The sequence below is a fragment of the Amphibalanus amphitrite genome, unplaced genomic scaffold, assembly GCF_019059575.1.
Source record: "Amphibalanus amphitrite isolate SeventyFive unplaced genomic scaffold, NRLGWU_Aamphi_draft 001069F_arrow, whole genome shotgun sequence".
Classification (NCBI taxonomy): Eukaryota; Metazoa; Arthropoda; class Thecostraca; order Balanomorpha; family Balanidae; genus Amphibalanus; species Amphibalanus amphitrite.
In genome coordinates this window covers 182,124-205,736 of record NW_024882563.1, presented here as the reverse complement: position 1 = coordinate 205,736, position 23,613 = coordinate 182,124, and the positions used below count along the sequence as shown (strand labels likewise).

At 46.6% G+C, this 23,613-nt stretch overlaps 1 protein-coding gene across 1 annotated transcript in view; it reads left to right on the top strand.

Moving 5' to 3' along the window:
* LOC122369759 overlaps window positions 1–23,613 on the top strand; it is a 54,483-nt gene that overhangs the window by 6,000 nt on the left and 24,870 nt on the right. The window contains exons 2-3 of the mRNA XM_043344724.1: window positions 17,357–17,550; window positions 18,078–18,382. Of these exons, the coding sequence (XP_043200659.1) occupies window positions 17,357–17,550; window positions 18,078–18,382 (499 nt within the window). The remainder of the gene's footprint in view (window positions 1–17,356; window positions 17,551–18,077; window positions 18,383–23,613) is intronic.

Sequence of the window (23,613 nt, the reverse complement as noted above, 5' to 3'; positions counted from 1 at the left end):
GGCTAGAAAGACGCGGTAAAAAGCAGTCGATAGCTCTCAATGCGTACGTTTGAAAGTATTTCGGTTATTTTTCACCTTAGAGCAGTATTGGGGTCACCAGAGGTCATCAAAAGTCAAAATTTGCCAATTGTCATTATATTTTTCAGAAAACATGCCGCTATCTCAGGAACTATCGTAGCTACAAAAACGCATGGAAAAGCAATCGATAGCTTTTGAACTCTTCTTTTGATAACGTTTTTTATCAAAATTGACCTCAGGTCAACGGTTTAGCCTCCAGAGGGCAAATCTCCAAAAATAGCTGTTTTTACGAAAAGTGTTTTTCGACAATAACTTTCGACTACAAAAGTCACGACATTTCGATTGCCAGAATCGTGTTCCCCTCGCCGAGACGCGTCGAATGAACTATAATTTGACCTAGAAAGGTCAACTTGAAAACTTGGCCTCAGGTCAAGGTCATGACCTGACCAGAAAAGGTCATGTTGCATATCAGTCGATGCGTCTCAACAAGACGAACACAATGAGACCATCCCCAGCGTTCTATCTCGTTCCAAACGCGAGTTATTGGCAAAAAAAACTGTTTGTGGCCTCAAATGACCTCGGATGACCTTTCTAGAGGCTATCAGCAAAAATGACACCTTGGTCATCACGAGTGTTCTAAATCATTGTGATTCTGAAATATTTGGACTGTTCCTATACGTACACACGGATTAGCTCGGCATTTTCATTTTTCTCCATTGACTTGTAATGGAAAGGTCACGCCACTGACCTGACCTTAGGTCACGGATATAAAAAATCCGAGATATACAAATTGTAGGCGCCCATAACAGCATGCAATCCACCAAGTTTAACCCTCGCATGTGTGCGGCGTTTGCCAGCTTCTAATATGTAGGGGCCGGGGGGTCGGTTGGACCCCCCCTTGCCGTTTGGCCCCTGATCGAGCTAGAGCTTCGCGGAAAAACGAGCGTGTTGCACGTGACGAGAGGAAGCCGATGATACCCAATTTTAACCCTCGCATGTGTAGGGGGGGGGGTCGGATGGACCCCCAACCCCATGGTTTTTCGCGAATAACTCGCGTAAAAAGCGGCCGATTGCGACGAAACTTTCAGTACCCTCGCATTGATCGATTTGACACCTACCCTGAAAATTTCATGACCCTGACCCAAATGACCTTTGACCTGTGACCTCTTTTCCGAGACCATGTTTGGCCAGAATCGCGATTCGGCGTACGTCGGCTCGCATTAGCCGCGCGTTTGCAAGCTTTTCGTGGTTTCAAACGTTCAAACATGTGATTTGATGTTGCTCCCATGCATTATGGTGGGTGTCAAGGTCACCTGAAGGTCAGGTCAGGTCATTGACCTTTGGTGACCTCGGGTGACCTCGGTTCACTTTTTCGAGTTTTACATGTTTCTAGGCTAGTTTTTGGAGCTGAATTCGAATTTAGCAACCATTTGAGCATTTACGAAGTAGTTTTGGTGCCTTCGTAACATGTTACGAAGCTGTCAGAAGCGGTTGACACGTACTACGAATACCCGTCACGACGCCTACTGATTGACCTGACCTGACCTGACCCGACCTGGTCTAAATGCTTAAAGACATCATCTGTGATCAAAACTAACACGATATTCGTGATCAGCACCCCGAAAAACCCCTTAGCAGCCACACTTTACGACTTTCTAATAGGTCCCGATTTTCCCGACTTTGGGTCATTGACCTGACCTGGAAGGTCAACCAATGACCTAGGACCTTAAAATTGGGTATCATCGGCTTCCTCTCGTCACGGGCAACACGCTCGTTTTTTCCGCGAAGCTCTAGCTCGATCAGGGGCCAAACGGCAAGGGGGGGGGGGTCCAACCGACCCCCCCCCCCCCCTACACATTAGAAGCTGGAAAACGCCGCACACATGCGAGGGTTAAGGTCCTAGGTCATTGGTTGACCTTCCAGGTCAGGTCAATGACCCAAAGTCGGGAAAATCGGGACCTATTAGAAAGTCGTAAAGTGTGGCTGCTAAGGGGTTTTCGGGGTGCTGATCACAAATATCGTGTTAGTTTTGATCACAGATGATGTCTTTAAGCATTTAGGCCAGGTCGGGTCAGGTCAGGTCAGGTCAACCAGCAGGGGTTGTGACGGGTATTCGTAGTACGTGTCAACCGCCTCTGCCAGCTTCGTAACATGTTACGAAGGCACCAAAACTACTTCGTAAATGTTAAAATGGTTGCTAAATTCGAATTCAGCTCCAAAAACTAGCCTAGAAACATGTAAAACTCGAAAAAGTGAACCGAGGTCACCCGGGGTCACCAAAGGTCAATGACCTGACCTGACCTTCAGGTGACCTTGACACCCACCCTAATGCATGGGAGCAGCATCAAATCACATGTTTGAACGTTTGAAACCACGAAAAGCTTGCAAACGCGCGGCTAATGCGAGCCGACATACGCGGAATCGCGATTGCGGCCAAACATGGTCTCGAAAAAAGAGGTCACAGGTCAAAGGTCATTTGGGTCAGGGTCATGAAATTTTCAGGGTAGGTGTAAAATTGATCAATGCGAGGGTACTGAAAGTTTCGTTGCGATCGGCCGCTTTTTACGCGAGTTATTCGCGAAAAAACATGGGGGTCCATTCGACCCCCCCTACACATGAGAGGGTTAAAGGGACTGTCCCACCTTCAAAAAATTGCTTTGATATACTGTTCTTGTGTTGCAAGACATAGATTAGGGACCCCTTTACACGAAATTGGCAAATATTCGGCCCATAGTTGGCTAATTGTTTAAAAATTCCAATTTAAAGCTTTTGGATCGATTACGTCATATGATTGTTTTTTTATCGTGCAAAGTTTTTTTTCCTAGCTGCCAAATCGGTGGCACAAAGTTTTGTTACGCTTCTGCCGCGTATAGTACAAACATTGCGCATGAAATCAAACTTGGTATTTTAGTAACATGTTCAATGTTCATGGAAAGGATTGAAATGAAAATTGGAAAATTGAAGCTTGAACTTTGTCAAGAAGAAGGTCGCAAACTTTAAAGAATATCAACAAGGCCTTATTTATCATTTTTAAAAGATTATAGAATGCTCCTAAATAAGCAAAAGCAAGATATTTGATGCTTGATTATTGATGCTGCCCACAATGTCTTGGGCACATGGATGATGGAAGTGAGCTCAACTTCAATAATCAGACCTAAGAATCACAATGGATATAGCCATGAGCCAGACTGCAGAGTATGGCAATTTTGTCTAGATTTTGTCAGTGTGGACTCCTTCGTCTGGTGCGGATTTGAGTGTGATGCGGTGCGGATTTGGTTTAGTGTGGTGCAGATTTAGCGTAGCGGGGTGCGAATTTGGCTTGCTGTGGTGCAGATGTGTAGCATTGTGGGGATTTGATGTCAGTGCAGATTTTGACTGGCCATTTTGGGGTTTGGTGCATTTTTTGTGTTCTCTCAGCCCCCTTTGGTGTGAATTTTCGGGCTCTGTTTGAAGGGTTTGTGTCAATTTTGAACTTGGGAGTTGGGCCTGTGCTCCTTGGCGACCTGCGAGCCATACTCTGCAGTACTAGCCTGGGCCCATGAGCAAAGTAATTAAATATAGTCTGTTTAAGATTCAATATAATAAGTCTGCAAAACACATTCCAGCAATTGTAATTGAATCAGAATGAATTGTAGTGACCTGCATTTGTATTTTTGTTGTGTCTGTGAAAAATAATAAATATACCTACCTATTGGAAGAATCGTGGCCTTTCAGCACATTTGGCAGAGCTGTGTGACTCTGATTTAGTGGCTCATGTGGAACGCAACGAGCTGCGGAACAAGCTTGAATAGCATTTTGCTTCAGGGCTATCTGCCAGAAACATTTCATCTGCATAAATTTGCCTACAGGCAAGTCTGACAAATTTGTGGATTAACTGGGGACCTTGTAAGCATGCATATTAAATTCTAGCCCACCAGCTCAGCCCTATTCTCAGTTTCAGCATTCAGCATGATAACAGTTCTGATCAAGTTCTGATTGTCACCAGTCACCACTGAGACACCAATGGAGTCCTCTGAAATTTTGCCTTTTTGTTAGATTATTTGTAAGAGTTTCAGCTACGTTTAGACCAAACGTTTCACTCTCAAAGATCTGCGACCTACCCCACTCGTCCAGTAAGATGCCTGGCGCGCAAACAGTCCAGCAGTGAGCTGCCAGCCGGCACGCAGGGCAGCAGCAGGCGGCGGCAGCAACGGCAACTAGTGAACATGTCTTGGACTGCAGCCACGACATGATCTAGGCTAGCATCTATTCAATTTGTCCATGTACAAGTCCCACAGCTCCTGTCCGAGGTCGCGCATGCCAGAGAACTGACCACCTCCAGCCCAGGCGTGGTTCACTGACTCAAGACTTTTCAACTGACCAGTCAGAGTTCATGTTTTGCAACTTTTATCCAAGTTATTTGTAATTGTAATATTCTAAACTGAATTTTAGGCATGACTTCATTTTTCAAGAGCTACACAGAACACACCTTCCCTGTACAGCACGTCTATTGTCCTAACATTAGTCACATAGTTGCAAGAAGCGACTTGAATGCGGAACCTGCCTGTTTTGAAGCCCTGTTGTCTGTTGGGTGACACTGCACAGAGGTAAGGATGGGGTGTGATTTTGCTGCTGTTTGTCAGGTGCAATATGTGTGTCAATGATCACAAAGTACTCTAAAGGTTTAAAAAATGCACAGCATGGCCTAACAAAGCACATTACCTAGGTTTTGACAAGCAGCGCAGCGACTGTGGTACAAAGGCCCATACCCATGCTCATGTTAGTAGCTGGATCTGCTCCCAGGAAACAAAGGTAAAACACTTTTGACAGCTTTAAGATGAAATCTGCAGGAAAACTAAGCCATCTATAAAATCTAACATAAGCTTAAAAGCGCAACAGAGCATTTCTGATTCAACATGCAGCACTTCCGCTTTCATCCGCCATCAGCAACTCAGTTCAAAGAATGATACATTACATCACTAAAATTTATTTCAAAACGCCTCTGCATGGTGTTTACACAAACAACAGTTCTTTACTAGGCATGGTCGACCTCAGGCCACCCACACTTCAGCATACAGGGTATTATCAATGTTTAACGGCTCAAGGTTAGTCGTCTTGGATGCTCAGAAATAAAAAGGTGAACATTCATTGTCTCTTCCTTAGTTGTCACCATCAATAGATTGTGGACTCCTCAGAGCATGTCTTGATTATGGAGTTGAAAGTGAGCAAATCATTTATCATTTTGATACTATGATTAATTTGAGAGAGTTGCACACTTGAACTTGACACCTGCCATTGATAAGTTCATGGCTCTTGCATTCTTCAGTCACATTTAGGACGGCCTCTTAACTATTTAAATACAAAAATAAAAATACTACAAGAATTAGAAGACTATTAGAATCAGTTTGGCATATCAATTTATTTCTCCACCTCGTGGCACCGGAACGAATGGGCGCTGTTCCAAGAGGCGTTGTTATTTTTCAAGGTTTCAATAAAAAACAAGTCGACAGATACAGAAACTTCGGAAAAGGCGGTGACGTCACAGGTTTTAAGTGCCAATACCAATACATTGTGGCACTTATTTGCACAGATGTCAAAATCAAACACAATTTTATTTGCGATGAAGTAATTGCTGGAGAAACGGTTTTCACGGCTCTGATTTTCAAAGAACGCCCATCAAGATGGCTATCTCAACTCAATTTTAATGTTAAGGTGGGACAGTCCCTTTAACCCTATTCCTGGCGGGCTCCGCCGGGACAAGAAACTGGCGGGGGGGGGGGGCGATTCGGCCCCCCTTCAGATCTCAAAAACTACACATCGCAGCGACAAACAGCGAACGGCGTTTGATAGGTCGTTTAAAGATCTACAACTTTTACATAAAACATTTTCAGGTCAGGTCAATATTGAGGTCACCAGAGGTCATCAACGATAAAATGTTTTGGAATTAGTTACCTATATAACTTTTAAACTAAGAAACATAGAGACATAAAACCAATACATTTTTGTTGCTCTCGCCGAGGCGATGCGAAATAAGTATGTGATGACCTTCACAGGTCAATTTGAAATTTGACCTGAGGTCAAGGTCAGGTCATTCATCAATGAGGTTGTGGGGTATGGTCATGCTGCATACCAAACGACGCGCCTTGACCAGGCGAGCAGTTTGGTACCACTTACAAGTCTTTTGCACCATCATGTCGTGATTTATTGACAGAAAAACGATTTATGACGTCACATGACCTCAGATGACCTTTGCCGGTGCCCCTGTCAATTAGCGGCACCAGGATCATCACCGATGAGATAATCTTCCATAATACTGAAAGAATTGGGTGGTTTTGACTCGGTTACACGAAGCAGGAGGCGTTTCAATATTTTCCCATAGGCTTGCAATGTAAAGGTCACGAGTCTGGCCTGACCTCAGGTCACAGATATGAAAATTCTGAGATAAACAAATTGCACATACTGGTACCCTAACTAAAGCCTGAAGAGAAGAAATTGATCGGTCAAAAACTCTAGTTCTGGCGTGATTGCAAACTTTTCTCAGGTAGGGTCACCAAACCGCCTCTGGTGACCTGACCTGAGGTCAGATCAACTCAGAATTTTCAGAAATGTTGCGTAAAAGCCTTTTAGGAAAAGTCAGAAAATTTGAGCTTCCTAGCTCAAAGCGTTTGGGAGAAATAACCAAAAAACCTCAGGGGGGGCTCCTGAGGCCCCCCCCCCCCTCCGCCAGGAATAGGGTTAAAACCTTTCTGACAAACACTGCAGGCTGGACATGATTGCAAACTTTTTTTAGAACTTGACCTGGTGACCTGACCTGACATGACCTGGGGTCAAAAATTTCACACATTGTTCAAAATTGATGTACTAAAAGCTACCCTAAGCGGCGCGGCGCTACGCGCCGCGGTTTTTTTATTCACACGCAAAAACCGCGACAGGGTGGTAACATATGCACTAGCCCGGCAGTTGCTGGGGTATTTCGCCACCCACCGTTTGCTGGGGGGGGGGGGGGGGGCGTTAAACGCCCCCAGCCGATAACTCGAGAACCAATAGGCGCAGCGAAACGCACGAGGCGGCAAACGAAAGAGCGCGACGAGACGCTTCAGATGAGTACTTTAAAATTGAATTTTGAGGTCACGGGTCGGGTCAAGGTCAGGTCAAACACCTAAAATCGGGCTTTCAGTAGCATGGACTTCAGGACTTCGCAATGGGCGCCTCTCGCCATAAACTCTGTCAAAACGGTGCACAATCCATCTTATAAGGCCTACAAGAGTGTCAGCTCCATGTAGGGGTCAGTCAAGCATAGGTCAGGGTCAAGGTCATGTCAACCGGGTAGGCACATATCCCCGAAAATCAAAACTGATATTCGCAGCCTGTGACACATGTTTTATAGGTAATTTGGGGCGTAGAACACGATGGTGACATTCATTTTATCATATGTGTACGTGTTTGGCTCAAAAAGTTCAATTTAAGAAATTCATGTATCATGGTCGTGAAGTAGTCACGAAAAATTGCCAAGATTCAGTTCAAGATTATGGAAAATGCGGAACGATAATCAATAATCGAAGATAGCCATTTGATTGATCATGGTATTGGTAGTCTAATGGCGTTTACGGCATGTCTGTATGTCTATTCTGTGATTTTATATGATTTTTGAACATATGCCGTTTTTGGTCGAGAACTCAGAAATCATGACGTCACTAAAACCTCGATATCTCAAAAATTTTCCGACCGATTTTTTTGAAACTTTGTCACAATAAACTTCAATCAATTCCCTACAGGTACCCAAAATTTGGCGCGCCTGCGGCGCGCCGTTTTTATGCTATGGCCCGGCGAAAAAAGTGGGGGCGTTTAACGCCCCCCCCCCCCAGCAACTCGCGGGCTAGAGTTGCAAAATTTCCCTACCGCACTACCGGCATGCCGGTAATTTTTCACTACCGCAGGTTTTTTCGTGGTATTTGGCATATCCTGCCGGTAGCATGCCGGTATTTTTTATTTTGCACAAAAAAATTATCAGCATATGATTCAAACTTTGGACACTAAGAGGCTATTGAATTGTAATAACAGCAATCTTAGCCACTGCAAAATACATTTTGTGGTAGAAGTTTCATTGGTAAGGGTATTTGTACACAATACATGAGCCTCAGCATTTCACAGGTTTGGCTCTAATAAGAATTGTCAAGAATCTACTTTGGTCTATCAAAGGAAGAATGCTCATTCATGTTGCAAAAGCACAACCAATTAGTAAGTCTAATGGTAGGTAATAGGTATAATACAATAAAATAAATTAATGTTAATGGCAACATTCCCTAGGCAAAAGGCAGAATCAAAACAACACAAAACACATTGTTTGGAAACTGGCCTTGAGTCCTGAGATGTGGTCTGAGATACTCTACAAAGAATTTGACACTGAAAATCCAGCTGAAAAGGCAGGTGTTAGGAAGCCCTGATCCTAACTTCAGTCCCAAAATGAAATGAAAATGAATTAAACTGGCATTTTGTCTTATCTTTACAAGAAAACACAACATGCACACCAAATGAATACAAAGTGGCGCAATATGATCAGCTGATCAAGCAACCAAGGGTTGACTTTTAAGATCCTCTGTCCCCTAAAAAAAGATGTAAGCTGATGACGTAATATTTATTCATATGCCCTTTTGGTTGAATTACTCAAGAGAAGTGGATTTTCTAGTAGTGAATAACACTCACAGTGTTGATTTTATTGAATTTTAATATCGTGTTGGATGATTTTTATCAAAAAATCATTCACGAGGCAGTAGTTTGCAGTCCTAAAACTTTTTTTTGCAGTGTTTTAACCAGCTGGTTAAAAACTGTGTTATGGCGCATCTGTTTCGATCCTTTATATCCTTGTGTTTGTTCCCGCGTTTGAGATGGGAGAGGATATTATATCGTTTTTATACATATTATTTGGTGACTTCTCAGGACAAGTGAGTTATTAACACATATTTTTACATGATTCGTATCTTACTCACGAGCCAAGCCATGGCGGATAGGAAAAAGCAGATGTTGATCTCGCTTCCTCAGTTAGGAACATGGCCAAATCTGTAGTTTTTTATATTGTGATTTATGACTAGCTATAGTTCATTTTAGGGTAATGTGGAAAATAAGAACGCTTGTGGTAAATCTGATTGCTGCTCACTGTGCAGTCTTCAGGAACACATTTCAGTAATTCAAGCTCTTTTTGACCTTGCTTTTTTGATGAATGTGTGTAGGCTTTTTGTAGGCAATACCTCTTTGATTACAGGTGATATTTTAACAGCTGTAAACTGGAATTGAGTTTCAAAATTGTGGTATTTGTGGGGGCAACTCAGCCAAAATCAGGCTGCTGGAGTTTTGGTTGGACAATGGGTGGCTGCTGGGTGGGGCGGTAACTGAAATTGCCAAAATGTGGCATCTCATGTAGGGGTAAGCCAGAATCAAGAATGCAGGTTTTTAGTATGCCGGTAATTTGGCGGTGTTTTTGCTTGGGGCGTGGTAGCATGCCGGTATCCCAGAAAATTTTTGTGGGGCGGGGCGGTGCCGGTAGCAGCCCATAGGGAAAACTTTGCAACTCTAATATGCACCCCCACTGTGGCGAAGGCCCTCGCCCCGAAGGGGCGCAAGAATTGCGCGTCAAACACATATTTTGCTATTTGAGGACACTGATACCAGGTCAGGTAACAGAGGTCAGGTCACTGAGGACCACAATATAAAAGTGTCGTGTAATCCATGTTTAACCCTCGCCCCATTGGGGGGGGCATTTTGGCCCCCCCTGTGGTTTTTCCTAAATAGCAAGAAAACGGCGGCGCGCAGCGCCGCCAAATTTTCAGTACCTTCCCGGGCATCAATTTGACACCTTCACACCAAATTTCAAGTCTTAGGTCACCTTAGGTCAGGAGTTATTGAGGTCAAACTGAGGTCATGTTCGAGCAAAAATGAGCAAAAAACATGCAATCTTGAAACGCTCACCAAATCTACAGTTATCAAGCAATTTCAAAGTTCTTTATATGGTCTAGTAGATAAAAAGCGGCGCTACAAAACTGCTATCTCGGATTTTCAAATTTTTTGGTTTTTGACAAAAAAAAATCAAAAAATTGATTTTTTTAGAAAAACTTTGAAAAAATCCAAAATTTTTCCGAATTTCGAAAAAACCGGAATATATGTGATAGTCCCAGTGCTCTTCTATATACATACCAAATTTCAGATCGATATCTCGTTTTTTGGCCAAGTTATAGCGAAAAAACTGTTCAAAAATGATGACGTCAAATTTTTGAACTCACTTTTTAGCACTTCTAGACCACGTACGGCAAAACAAAGACCACCATTGAACTCCCCGTGACGAGCTGCATCGATTCGATACCCATTTTATGCAAAAATATCAACTTTGAAATTTGACCTAATTTGACCTGACTTTGACCTGACCTTGACCTGACCTTGACCAAAACGTGATCTAAGCTGGCCCCAAAGGCTGCCTGACCCATATAATCGCATTTGTCATGTAAAATGGACCATAAAACATGTATCACACGACACTTTCATATTGTGACCCCCCCCCGTGACCTGACCTCTGTGACCTGACCTGGTATCAGTGACCTCAAATAGCAAAATATGTGTTTGAAGAACATTTCCCCATCGATGATTTTCAATGAAATGCATTTTACTCGATTTTACAACGCATTTCTTGAAGTGCCTGTAAACGGTGAAAATTGGACCTTTGACCTGACCTGTGACGTCATCGCTTTGACCTAGGTCAATAAAATTGGGTCACAAGGTAGTTCCCCGTTGGGGCTATCCAACGCCGTTTACCGCTTGTCGCTAGGTTGCGTGGTTCTCGAGATCTTAGGGGGGGGGGCCAAAATGGCCCCCCCAACCGGGCGCGTTGCTCGGCAGAGCCCAACGGGGCGCGGGTTAAAGGACCCGGCGGCCACTGGGCCTCCGCGCCACCCGCCGGCCACTGTGGGGGGGGGGGCATATAGCTGCCCCCTTTACTTCTGCGACGATATCATTGCAACGCGACGAGATAGAGAAGCACATATCTTCCTGAATACCTAGCCGAGGTTGTGTCCAAATTTGGTGTCTGTGGCGTGATGCTAATCTCTATTTTTCACTCACTATCACACACAACACAAATAACACAGAACGTGACATAATCACGTGACACTTATCCGGCTGCCTACATCTAAGCAGCCGGCACATCCTCCGTTTTTCATTTCTGATGTGACCTACTCCTCAGCATATACGGTGACCGAGATCTCTGGTTCCCAGTGATCTGAGGTTCCGGTCCTCTCCGGGAAACCTGAGGTGGTGCTGCTGCCTCTTTGCGTGGTGGCACTCTTAGGTACAAGCTTCCGTCGCTGGTTTCTCTTCTCTTTGTCGAGTCCGTTGTGTCCTGACAGGGGCTGTACTTCCGCAGATGACGTCGATTTCTTCGGTACACTCGTCCATCCTCTGTTTTGACTGCATAGGATCGGTTGCTGTCTCGACTTACAACTACGGCGGGTCTCCATTTTTGCTGGCCGGGTCTCGGTGCCATCAGCACCGGCGTGCTGGTCTGCATGGGGGGGGGGAGATCTTTTGCAGTTCTGTTATAATATTTCTGCTGCTTTTCTTTTCTTTCCTGAAGGCGCCTTTCTGCACCAAGCGGTACTTCGGGATTGAGCAGTTTTCCATGGATGGGTAGCATAGTTCGAGTACGCCGTCCCATGAGTCGTTGCGCCGGGGAACTGCCGACATTTTCTGACGGTAGGTTTCGCATTTCTAGTAATGCTAGATATGGATCTGATTTTGTCTCGCATGTTCTTGTCATCATTCTCTTCATTTGCTTCACCGCGTTTTCAGCCTTTCCGTTAGACTGTGGATATCCGGGAGAACTCGTCGTGTGTTTGAATTCGTACATCTCAGCGAACTCCCTGAAATCCCTTGAGTTGAAGGGAGGGCCATTGTCGCTGACGAGCTCCATTGGAATACCATAGCGTGCCATATGTCCTTTTAGCAGTCTGATGATTTCTTTCGTGGTCTTGTTGTGCACTCTGTCGCATTCTATGAAGTCGGAATAGTAATCTACAGTGACTAGATATGACCAGCCTGCAAACTCCATGAGGTCACAGCCGATCCTCTCCCATGGTCTTGCTGGTACTTTGTAGGATATGAGTGTCTCTTTCTGTTGGGCTGGCTGATAAGCCGCACATGCTGCACATTTGGAGACATAGTCTTTTATGTCATCGTTCATGTTTGGCCAGTACAGGGCTTCTCTTGCTCTACGCATGCACGTTTGCACTCCAGCATGCGACAAGTGCACGCGTTCCAGCATGTATTATATTCACTTCAGCAGACACTCCACAACAGAGTGGCTATTACGTGTCCATTGTCAATCAATAAAACGGTTGGGAGAGTCAAAATGGTACAAGGTAGAACATAACAATCGTCTGGCTCAGCAACACACTCACACCCACACATACACACACCCGTAACACCAAACCCACGCACACTCACTCCGAATAAAATATACGTTTTGCAGCCTGCTTAAAAGCTGATGGCTCGAGCCGTGTCACATCATTAGGTAGAGAGTTTAAAAGCGATGCAGCTCGGTAGGCAAAACCTCGCCGCCCGGCCGCTGTTCTGGTGGCTGGCGGACGCAGGTCCCCGTCCTGTCTGGTAGAACGATCACACTGTCGTGCATCAGCGAATGAAACGAACAGTGAGGCGAGCTCCTCGGGCTCCCCCAGGGCACGCACCCTGTGTGCCACAATCGCAGTCTGCGCGTCACACATCTGGCGCGGTGTGTGCAGGCCCAGGTCGCCCCGCGCGCGAGACACATGATCGTATCTGCGGAGACCGGCTACTACTCTGGTGGCAAAATTCACAACCTTTAACAGTCTTAAGTCGTTAGCCGCGGAGCCGTTCCCGTACACAGACAGACAATATCTCACGCGCGAGACGACCAGGCCCTGCACGATTGTAAGAAGCGCCCGCCGCGGGAGGAGGCGCCTCAGGTGGCGGAGACCGATCAGGAGGCCGACACATCTGCGCACCACGTCATTGACATGGGCATCCCACGTAAGGTGGCGGTCAAAAATGACCCCCAGGTTTTTAACATGTGGGCTCTCCTGAACGGTCCCGCCACCGACCCGTACGCTGACAGGAGGGAGATCTCTGGTATTCTGTCGGGTGCCAAGGAGGAGGATTTCCGTTTTGGATGTGTTGAGTTTAAGTCCGTGGGCATGGAACCACGATGCCAAGGAGGTGAGAGTAGACTCCATGCGTTGGATAAGGTTAGGAAGGTTTTGTTTGGTATCGGAGATAGATTTGGGTATCGTCAGCGTACTGGGTCACATGAGCGCCCGGCGCGTGCAGACTGAGGTCGTTGGCGAAAATGGTGAATAACAGAGGACCGAGGGCTGATCCTTGGAAGACACCAATGGTGTTAGGAAGGGGCTTCGAAACCACTCTGCCACCGGAAGGAGAAGAGATGCAGACAGACTGAGTATGACCGGTAAGGTAGGACGAAAACCAGGTCGGGTGGATACCATAGAGCTGGAGCTTGGAAATTAGCAGTGAGTGCGGAATGACGTCAAAGCATTTACTGAGGTCCAGAAGGCAGAGGAGGGAGATGAGACCACGGTCCATGTTGGAAAAAGTGCGGTTGGTTACAGAGAGCAGAGCGGTTTCGGTGGAATGGAGAGAACGGAAACCGTGTTGGGATGAGGAAAGGAGGTGATTGTCACACATGTAGGCGGAAAGTTGTCGGTGCACTAGGCGCTCGACAACTTTGGCTATGGTGGGGACGATCGAAATAGGACGGTAGTTGGAGATCAGATCAGGATCACCGGACTTGAAAATGGGATGGACAAGGGAGTGCTTCCAAGAATCGGGATAGTCACAGGTGGAAAGACAGGCATTGACAACATGGAGCAGGATGGGACCAATGGCTTCGAAAGAAAGGAGCAGGATGCGAATACAGACGCCGTCAGGTCCACACGCACCGGAACGCTTCATCGAGAACACCACCCCCCGCAGCTCCGCCAATGTCACCTCGGCGACCCGAAAACCACACGCATCAACACGCGGCAGGCGGCACGGAACGTCGGGCGGCACCCCGGAGCCAGCCAGGCTAGCCGCGACACGTGGGCCGACGTCGACAAAATATGAGTTCATTTCATCAGGTGTGGCGGTGGGGAGGGTTGCGGTGTCACTTCGCTTACTGGCGACCAGCGGGCGGACAATGCGATAAAGAGAACTGCTACCTTTATCACGCAGTCTCGCCCCCATGTCCGCCCGGCAGTCGCGCCGGATCGCCGCCCTCACCCTCCTGTCAAGTGCGCGGAAGGCCGGCGATCTCCCCTCACGGCGCAGCACACCCCTCCTCTCCGCCATCAGACACAGGGTCGCCGAGGTGACAGCCGGCGCACACGGGTTCCTGATACAGGTAGTTCTGAGCGGGGCATGCTGGGCCTTGCGCTGACAGGTACGAAAATTCGATCACCTTTAAATATTACTCCCTTGTTGACAGATAACGTGCTCCTGAGATCGAAATACCTGCGTGCTTCCATCGGTACATCACTTTTATGTTTTGGCCATCCTTTGCTGATGAGTTCTGCGAGTGTGCATGCTTCCATGTCGTTTTCTGACTCTGTTCTCAGGAAAATAGCCGTTTTGTCAGATATCGGCAGGTAGTCTTCTATCTCCAGTTGTTCTATGTTAGCTTCTTCTTGGCATCTTCCAAGTGAAGCATAGTATATTTCATCCAGATGTTCCGTGTTCGTATCCGGGAGCTGAGCTCTGCTAAGTGTATCGGCTAGATGCATGTCAACTCCCCTTTTGTACTCTATATGGAAGTCGAATTTCTGCACCGCTAGCATCATCCGTTGCAAGCGTTTCGGTGTTTCAGCGAGGCTTTTGAGCTGGATCTGTTCCAATGGCTTGTGGTCCGACTGTATTGTCACCTCTCTTCCCAAGGTGTACCGTTCGAACTTGTTCAGTCCGTAGACAATCGCGAGCATTTCTTTTTCGATTTGGGCATAGTGTCTCTCAGCGTTGGTGAGCGTTCGAGAGGCATAGGCGACTGGCTGACCGCATTGCATTAGACACGCACCAAGCCCCTCTTGAGACGCGTCCACCTGGAGACTAGTCTCGTCTTTGGTACTTGAAGTATTTGTCAACTCATTTTCTTGTAGAAGCCTTCGTCTGACGTTGTCGTCTTGTATACCGATAATCACCCGGTCTCGGATTAGACTTTCCTCCAGGGATCCAAAGTTGCATGTTTTTGCTAGTTGTCTCAGGCTTGTAACGTATTCGTCCACCTTCTCCTGGTTTTCTTGCTTACGTATGTTAAACTTGTACCGTTCGTACGTTTCGTTTGGTTTGACCACGCAGTAGGCTTGGAACTTTGCTACGACCGAAGACACGGATGCCTGTTCTTCTTCACTTGTGCACAGACCATCCAATATCAGCAGAGCCTCCGGACCGATGCACGTCAGGAATGTGGCAACCTGTACCTCATCTGGCTTCTCTTGTAAGCCTGTGGCAATGGAGTAGTTTTTCCACTGTCGATGCCATAGCTTCCATGTTGTGTCTAAATTATCGTGGTTTTGTCTCAGTTTTAACGGACCTGGCAGAGGCAAGTTGGCCATAGCAGTGATTGCATGAAAGTATATCAGTTATTTTGTTCCAATCGAAAGTTTATCATTTCAGGTCTATGTGAAAAATACAAAATATTTACAAATAAGATACTTTCACTTCTGACACCATGTGGCGTGATGCTAATCTCTATTTTTCACTCACTATCACACACAACACAAATAACACAGAACGTGACATAATCACGTGACACTTATCCGGCTGCCTACATCTAAGCAGCCGGCACAGTGTCGATCTCATCTGAAATGACGTCACAGTGACGTCATAAGTAAAATTATAGATTTGCGACTCTCAGTTTCCTCACGATATATCAGAAATATGGGACCGTATATAAAGGGCCGATTATTGGTCAGGAACTAGATGGAAGTGTACTTAGGTGTTTCAGGATGAGAGCAGGTGCTGTCTAGTTCATTTACAGTTGAGTTTCATGCTCAGCGACATCAGAAACGGTCCGTATCGGAAAACGACAATATCTTATGAGTCACTGTGACGTCATCTTAAGTGCTACAACCACCAGAATTTGCTCAAACATTGCCTAGGTAGTCATTTGAAACTACGTTGAGTTTCACATTAGTAGCTTATCAGGTTTCGGAGATATTCCACAGAACGTAAAGGGGGGGGGGCAATTTTATGCCCCCCCCCCCCCCCCCAGCGGCTCGTGGGTTAAACATGCATAAGAGCTACAGTCTGACCGTCGAGGCCCTCGAGGTGGCCTCTGATGGCCCAACGCCAGCCTCTGAGGTCCCAGCTCCAACCTTAAACTTCAGAGGACAGGGGGCCCCACGTTAACCTAAGAGGGCCTACATTGTCCTTAGATAGCCCCAAGCTGAGCTGTTCCCAGTGGGCCCCAATCTGGCCTCAGAAGACCCCACGCCGCTCGTCTTAGAGGAACCCACGCTGCCCTTATATTACCCCACGCTGGTCTAAAAGGGCTACGCACTGACTTCTTTGGGCCCCACGAAGGTCCCAAAGCGGACTCTAAATGACCATGCTAGCCTCCGACGGCTCGACTTCGGCTTCTGAGGGCCCTACGCTGGCCTCCAAACCTTTGGTAGAAGTTTGTTTAGACATGTTTAGGTATGCATAACTGATTAGGCAGGATTTTGGTATACCTTTACCTACGGTATATGGTATGTATGTTAGGTGTGGTGTGAAGGTCCGCTTATACGGTGTATATTAGGTGGTATAATATGACATTGTGGAGTCGGGTTTGTCCCCATCTCCCCAGTCGAAATTCCTTAGCCGAGGTACTGCTGTGTGACTGTGTCAGTCCTGCTGTGTGACTGTCTGTATCTTATACATCCTATCCATCCTAAACACCCTATACAGCTGGTGTTTCTAAGTGCATTAGGAGGTAATCGCCAGGGGTCGTACCAGCCCCTCTACCCTCACCGTCCGCGTTATGAAAAATGCCCGGCCAAGGGTAAACATACGTAGTAATAACGTTTCTTTATTATCTCTTTTTTTTGCAAAACACTAGAAACGATCGTAAATTTCTGCATTGTTACCTAAGACCTGTCTGCCTGCCTGCCAAGCTTGTTTGCCTGATATGCAACAATGCGGGTTGCATGACAAAACATGTCGTAATACGATACGACATGTCGTTTTGTGACGTGATTAGACACAAAGCTGCAAGACATGACGTAATGCGTGCCACGTAACACTACGCACCATGTCACCTTTATATGATGAGTAGAAACGAAAAAAAAACTGTAATTCTGCATTCCAGATGGAGATGACAGATGTGCGTGAAGACCTGGCCGCCCTTCGCCGGGAGATGGCCTCACTGAGCAAAGTGGTGGCCGGTGCGGTGGTCCGCCTGGAGCAGGCAGTTATCGAAGAGCGGACCACTCGCCAGACCGTGGTGGAGGATCTGCGGCAGGAGGTCCGCCGGCGAGCGGCGCCATCCGGCCGTCCCCAGGGGTGAGACTGGGAGGCAGCAGGGGTGGCTGTGGGGGCTGAGAGATTTCGGAGAGCTGTCATGGTGAGAAGTAAACTTTCATTGTAGAAGGTGTAAGAAATAAAACATCACCAGGTCTTTGAAGGTCGAGTAACTTGTTCTTGTAATTTCCGCGCAATTAAAGAAACATGTCTTGAATTCGTACTATCTTTTGCAAGTCAGCGGTTTAGTCTCGATCGTATTGTTCCAGTTTTCGACAGACGTCCTGCAATCTGTATACAGTTGGTTAGTTTGGGGCATTATATCCCGCACGTATTTACATGTCTTCATCAGCAATCGTGTCACAAAATCTAATCGGTCGTATCAAATCGTTCAGAGTCGTATCAAATCAACTTTGAACGATTTTATGCAACCGATTAGATTTGACGATACCATGACTGACGACGATGATATGGAAATGTATATCGAAATATCAAATGAGCCGACAATAAATGCGGAATTGTTATGCCTGATCAGTAGATTTATCGACTTCTGTTCTTTTTTTCAGTAGAGCTAGAAAAATGGCCGATGACGTCATAGTACAGACGGAGCCCCAATCATCGACAGTCAATGACGTCACAGTACAGACGGAGCCCCAGCCATCGATCGCCAGTGTATTTAAAACGCTTAGAGAGGCGCTCGGCCTTGTAACCATGACGAAGCTCGACGCTCCGTCAGCCCTTGGCGAGGATCAGCTGACGGCGCTCCTGCAGAGTCTTCCCCGCTTGGAGGAGCTGACCGTCAGGGTCCCGTCCTTCGGAACGGGGCGGTGGCTGCAGCTGCTGCCGACGTCACTGAGGACGCTATACGTTACCGGTGAGAATATGTTGAGGAAACGCGTACTATTACTTCTGAATGGTGATTGGTGAATGGTGAAACATAGCACATAACGTATCAGCTTCAATGATAACTATTCAGCCGACATATATGTGCCATGCTACCTACATGCTACACAAACATTAGCCACTGTACTCGAGGGCAGCGCTTTTCGAGCAGCGCTGCGGCCCGAAGGTTGGGACTTTGAATTGCGAAAAACGTCCGCCCGCCGCAAAACGCCAACACCGCAAAACGTGCAAAACGCACGCCGGAAACGCCAACGCAAATATCGCAAGAAAAAACAAATAAATGCCCGCCAGCCGCGAACCGCAAAAAAACGCAAAACCACCCGCATCGCACGCACGCTAACCGCCAACTGAAAACGCCTATAAAGCGCCCAACCGCCACCAACCGCCAACAAATTGAACACCGCAAACGACGCAAAAAAACGCCCGCATCGCCCGCACGCCCGCCGCCAAACACAAACACTGCAAAAAGCACAAAATGCCCGCCCGCCGCAGAACGCAAACACCGCAAAACGTGCAAAACGCACGCCCGAAACGCCAACGCATACGTCGAAAAAATCGCCCACGCAAACCGCAAAAAAACGCAAAAAAACGCCGCAAAAAAATAAACCGCCCGCATCGCACGCACGCTAACCACCAACCGAAAACGCCTAAAAATCGCCCGCCAGCCCCCAAACGCAAACACAGCAAAAAAACGCCCGGCCGCCGCAAACAGAAAACAAACCTCACATAGAAAAGGACGCAAAAACGCCCGCATCAACCGCCCGGCCGCCGCTAAGCACAAACACAGCAAAAACGCCCGTCCGCCGCAAAACGCAAACAACGCGCGCAAAACGCACGCCCGAAACGCCAACGCAATTAAGACCAAAGTGACGCGAGGCGTTACATGTATGTATATGCGTACCTGACAGTAATTTATTAATACATGAAACTGATAAAAGATTCCTTAATTTTAGCCCATTTAGGCACTTACCCGCGCACCGACGGGGGTCTGCGCCAACTTCGTACCAACACAGGGGGGGGGGGCGGATGACCGCCTGTCTACATTTTTAAAAATGGTCTACAATTTTTACTGAGGTCATTTTCAGGTCATGTCAAAGATGACGTCACAGGGGTCAAAAAGTCAAAATGGCGGCGCTAGATATGGAGAGAGTTTTTCTCGAATAACTTTCGGATTAGTCAAGATAGGAACAATCGAAGGGCACCATCGTGATCCTCTCGTCAATCCGCATCGAATGATATATACGTTGATCTCGAAACGTCAAGGTCAAAGGTTGACCTCAGGTCACGTGACCTCGAGGTCATCATGTATATCATTTGATGCGTCTTGACCAGCTGAACACAATGAGACCATCTGCGCGGCTGTATCTTGTTCCTGTACGGAGTTATTGGCAAAAAACCTTTGGTGACCTTTGATGACGTCACATGACCTTACAGCTGTCCAATAGCAAAACAGACCTCAAGGTAGTGTCGGTTGATCGTATATGAAGTCATGTATGGTATATGGGGCCATTCCGACCCGTTTTAGTGGTAAAAACAGGGAGTTGATTTTCCCCCATTGACTTATAATGGGGAGGTCGAGAAATTGACCTGACTGACCTTAGGTCACCGATATCAAAATTCCGAGATAAAAAAATTGTAGCTACTACTTTACCTATTAACATCCTGCGACCTTCAAAGGCCTCCGACATCTACTGTAGCTCTGGCACGGTGACAAAGTTGCAAAAAAGCGACTTGAGGTTGGGTCATTCAATGTGACCTGGTGACCTGACCTTAACCCGCGCCCCGTTGGGATCTGCCAAGCAACGCGCCCCGTTGGGGGGGGGGCATTTTGGCCCCCCTAAGATCTCGAGAACCACGCAACCTAGCGACAAACGGCAAACGGTGTTGGATAGCCCTATCAGGGAACTACCTTGTGACCCAATTTTATTGACCCAGGTCAAACCGATGACGTCACAGGTCAGGTCAAAGGTCGAATTTTCACCGTTTACAGGCATTTCAAGAAATGCGTTGTAAAATCGAGTAAAATGCATTTTATTGAAAATCATCGATGGGGAAATATTCTTCAAACACATATTTTGCTATTTGAGGTCACTGATACCAGGTCAGGTCTAAGAGGTCAGGTCACTGGGGGTCACAATATGAAAGTGTCGTGTGATACATGTTTTATGTCCCATTTTACATGGCAAATGCGATTATGTGGGTCAGGCAGCCTTTGGGGCCAGCTTAGGTCAAGTTTTGGTCAAGATCAGGTCAAGGTCAGGTCAAGGTCAGGTCAAGGTCAGGTCAAATTAGGTCAAATTTCAATGTTAATATTTTTGCAAAAAATGGGTATCGAATCGATGCAGCTCGTCACGGGGAGTTCAATGGTGGTCTTTGTTTTGCCGTACGTCGTCTAGAATCGCTAAAAATTGAGTTCGAAAATTTGACGTCATCATTTTTGAACAGTTTTTTCGCTATAACTTGGCCAAAAAACGAGATATCGATCTGAAATTTGGTATGTATATAGAAGAGCGCAGGGACTATTACATATTTTCCGTTTTTTTTTTCTAAATTCGTTTTTCCGTTTTTTTTCTCAATTTTTATTTTTTTTTGGGTCAAAAACCCAAATTTTGAAAATCCGAGATAGCAGTTTTGTAGCGCCGCTTTTTGTGCACTAGACCATAAAAAGAACTTTGAAATTGCTTGATAACTGTAGATTTGGTGAGCGTTTCAAGATTGCATGTTTTTTGCTCATTTTTGCTCGAACATGACCTCAGTTTGACCTCAATAACCCGGCCGGCCCCGGGGGGTAATCCCAACCACCGCAGCCCGGGGGGGGGGCGTTTTCGCCCCCCCTGTCTAACTCCGTAAATAAGGGAGCTACGGAAACAAAAGCGATACCAAACGAAAGGTCCTTACGAGACGATTCTAATGCACCTAAAATTTTTGACCTCAGGTCAATTTTCAAGGTTAGAGGTCAAGGTCAAAGGCCAAAACCGGCACATGTGTAGTGATATCAAATTAAGCCTTCTAGAGGACGGCAGGCTGCATCAAACCGAACAAATTGAGTGTCAAACGAAAGAAGAGAATCTAAGGATTCTGAAAATGTGCTCTAAATTAAAGGTCAAGGTCAAGGTCACGCTCAAAAATGACCTCAAACTTGGCACTTTTTCGCACATCTTGCGTGCTAAGTTCCAAGATGTTTTGAAATGTTTTGAGGCTTATCAGTTCCCTATTTGTGGTTCATCTTACAATACAAGGCTGCTCAAAGGTCAAGGTCACAGAAGAGTATCCCTGCTAGAGGCTATTTCACTGATTCAAGTTAGTAATAATAAATAAGACAATTTTGCCATCCGGAAGCTCTAAATGAAGCCTTAGAGGAAAATAGATGCCAGATTCGTGATCAGCGGGTACAAATCCATCATAAACGACCTTTCATGTGTCAAGGTCAACCAGAGGTCATTCGAGGTCACATGAGGTCAACATGAAACTTGACCTTTTCCGAACAAAATATATATCATTCGACGCGGCTTGACAAGGCGAATGCGATGGTACCACTGCCGTAGCTCTAGGACCATTTTTGTCGAAGTTATTTGCGAAAAACTAAAACCACATTTCGGGGTCGTTGACCTGACCTCTGACCTCAGGTCACCAAAACTATTTTTCTATTTTTTTTCTAGGTCAAACGCTACACAGCCGTGCTCGTAATTTGTCTTTATCTCTAAAACTCTATTTTTAGCAGCTATTTGAAGTTTGCGTCTGTGACGCCGAAGTTTGCCGTGCAGGGGTCTAGAAAAATGGACCTTGTGACGTCATCAAGGGGGCTAGGTCCAAATTTTTTACTTCAGAAGATGTCAAATTGATGGGAGAAAATGTACTGAAAGTTTCGCCTTCCTATCCCTAAGCGTTCGGGAGTTATCGCAAATATTCGCCAGGGGGGCGAAAAACGCCCCCCCCGGGCCCGCGAGGGATAACTCCTGACCTAAGGTGACCTAAGACTTGAAATTTGGTGTGAAGGTGTCAAATTGATGCCCGGGAAGGTACTGAAAATTTGGCGGCGCTACCACAGGGGGGGGGGCCAAAATGCCCCCCCCCCCCACGGGGCGAGGGTTAAAAGTTAGGAGGTTCAAACTTGCACACCATGTGTAAAATTGATGAGAGAATAGCCGTACCAAATTTTGCGGCGCTATGCGCCGCGGTTTTCCCGCTATTCGCGAAAAACCTCAAGGGGGGCCGATATTCGCCTCCCCCCGTCGGTGCGCGTGTTAATGGCGCAATAGAGACAATAATGGCGCACAACAGCCTATTTTATGCCTCGATTCATATGTGGCGCACCCTGGTTTTGTGCACTACCGTTGCAAGTTTCGAAGAAATCGGCCAGTCGAAATATACAGACGTAATATTCCTTAACTTTAGCCACTTTAGCTAAAGTAGCGCACTAGAGACAAAAATGACGCACATTTTGTTGTATTCGTTGCGCCGTATGTGGTGCAGGTCATTTTAATGCATCAATGTTACAAGTTTCGTCTAAATCGGCCCATAAAAGGCAAAGTTATGGCCAAAACGCCTTACATTGAGAGTGCACGTGGTCACTCGAGGTGGGGTGCCACGTGCCACCTGCCACGTGCGGCCTAGGGACAAATAACGACCACCCTTTTGTACCACATGAAAGAGGTCGTCAGTGCTCATGGGCAAACTTTTGGGCGCGCCATCATTGCATCCCATTGGCCGATCAAACTGGGCCAATTTTTAAAGGTAGTGCCAGCTTTCCTGGACCGTATGGAGTTAATGGCCCAGATAAGGAGAACCGGATTTTTAGAACTTATCCATACCTTAAAAACTCATGGAAACGTCTTAACCCTCGCATGTGTGCGGCGTTTTCCAGCTTCTAATGTGTAGGGGGGGGGGGGGGGGGGTCGGTTGGACCCCCCTTGCCGTTTGGCCCCTGATCGAGCTAGAGCTTCGCGGAAAAATCGAGCGTGTTGCCCGTGACGAGAGGAAGCCGATGATACCCAATTTTAAGGTCCTAGGTCATTGGTTGACCTTCCAGGTCAGGTCAATGACCCAAAGTCGGGAAAATCGGGACCTATTAGAAAGTCGTAATGTGTTGCTGCCAAGGGGTTTTTCGGGGTGCTGATCACGAATATCGTGTTAGTTTTGATCACAGATGATGTCTTTAAGCATTTAGACCAGGTCGGGTCAGGTCAGGTGAGGTCAATCAGT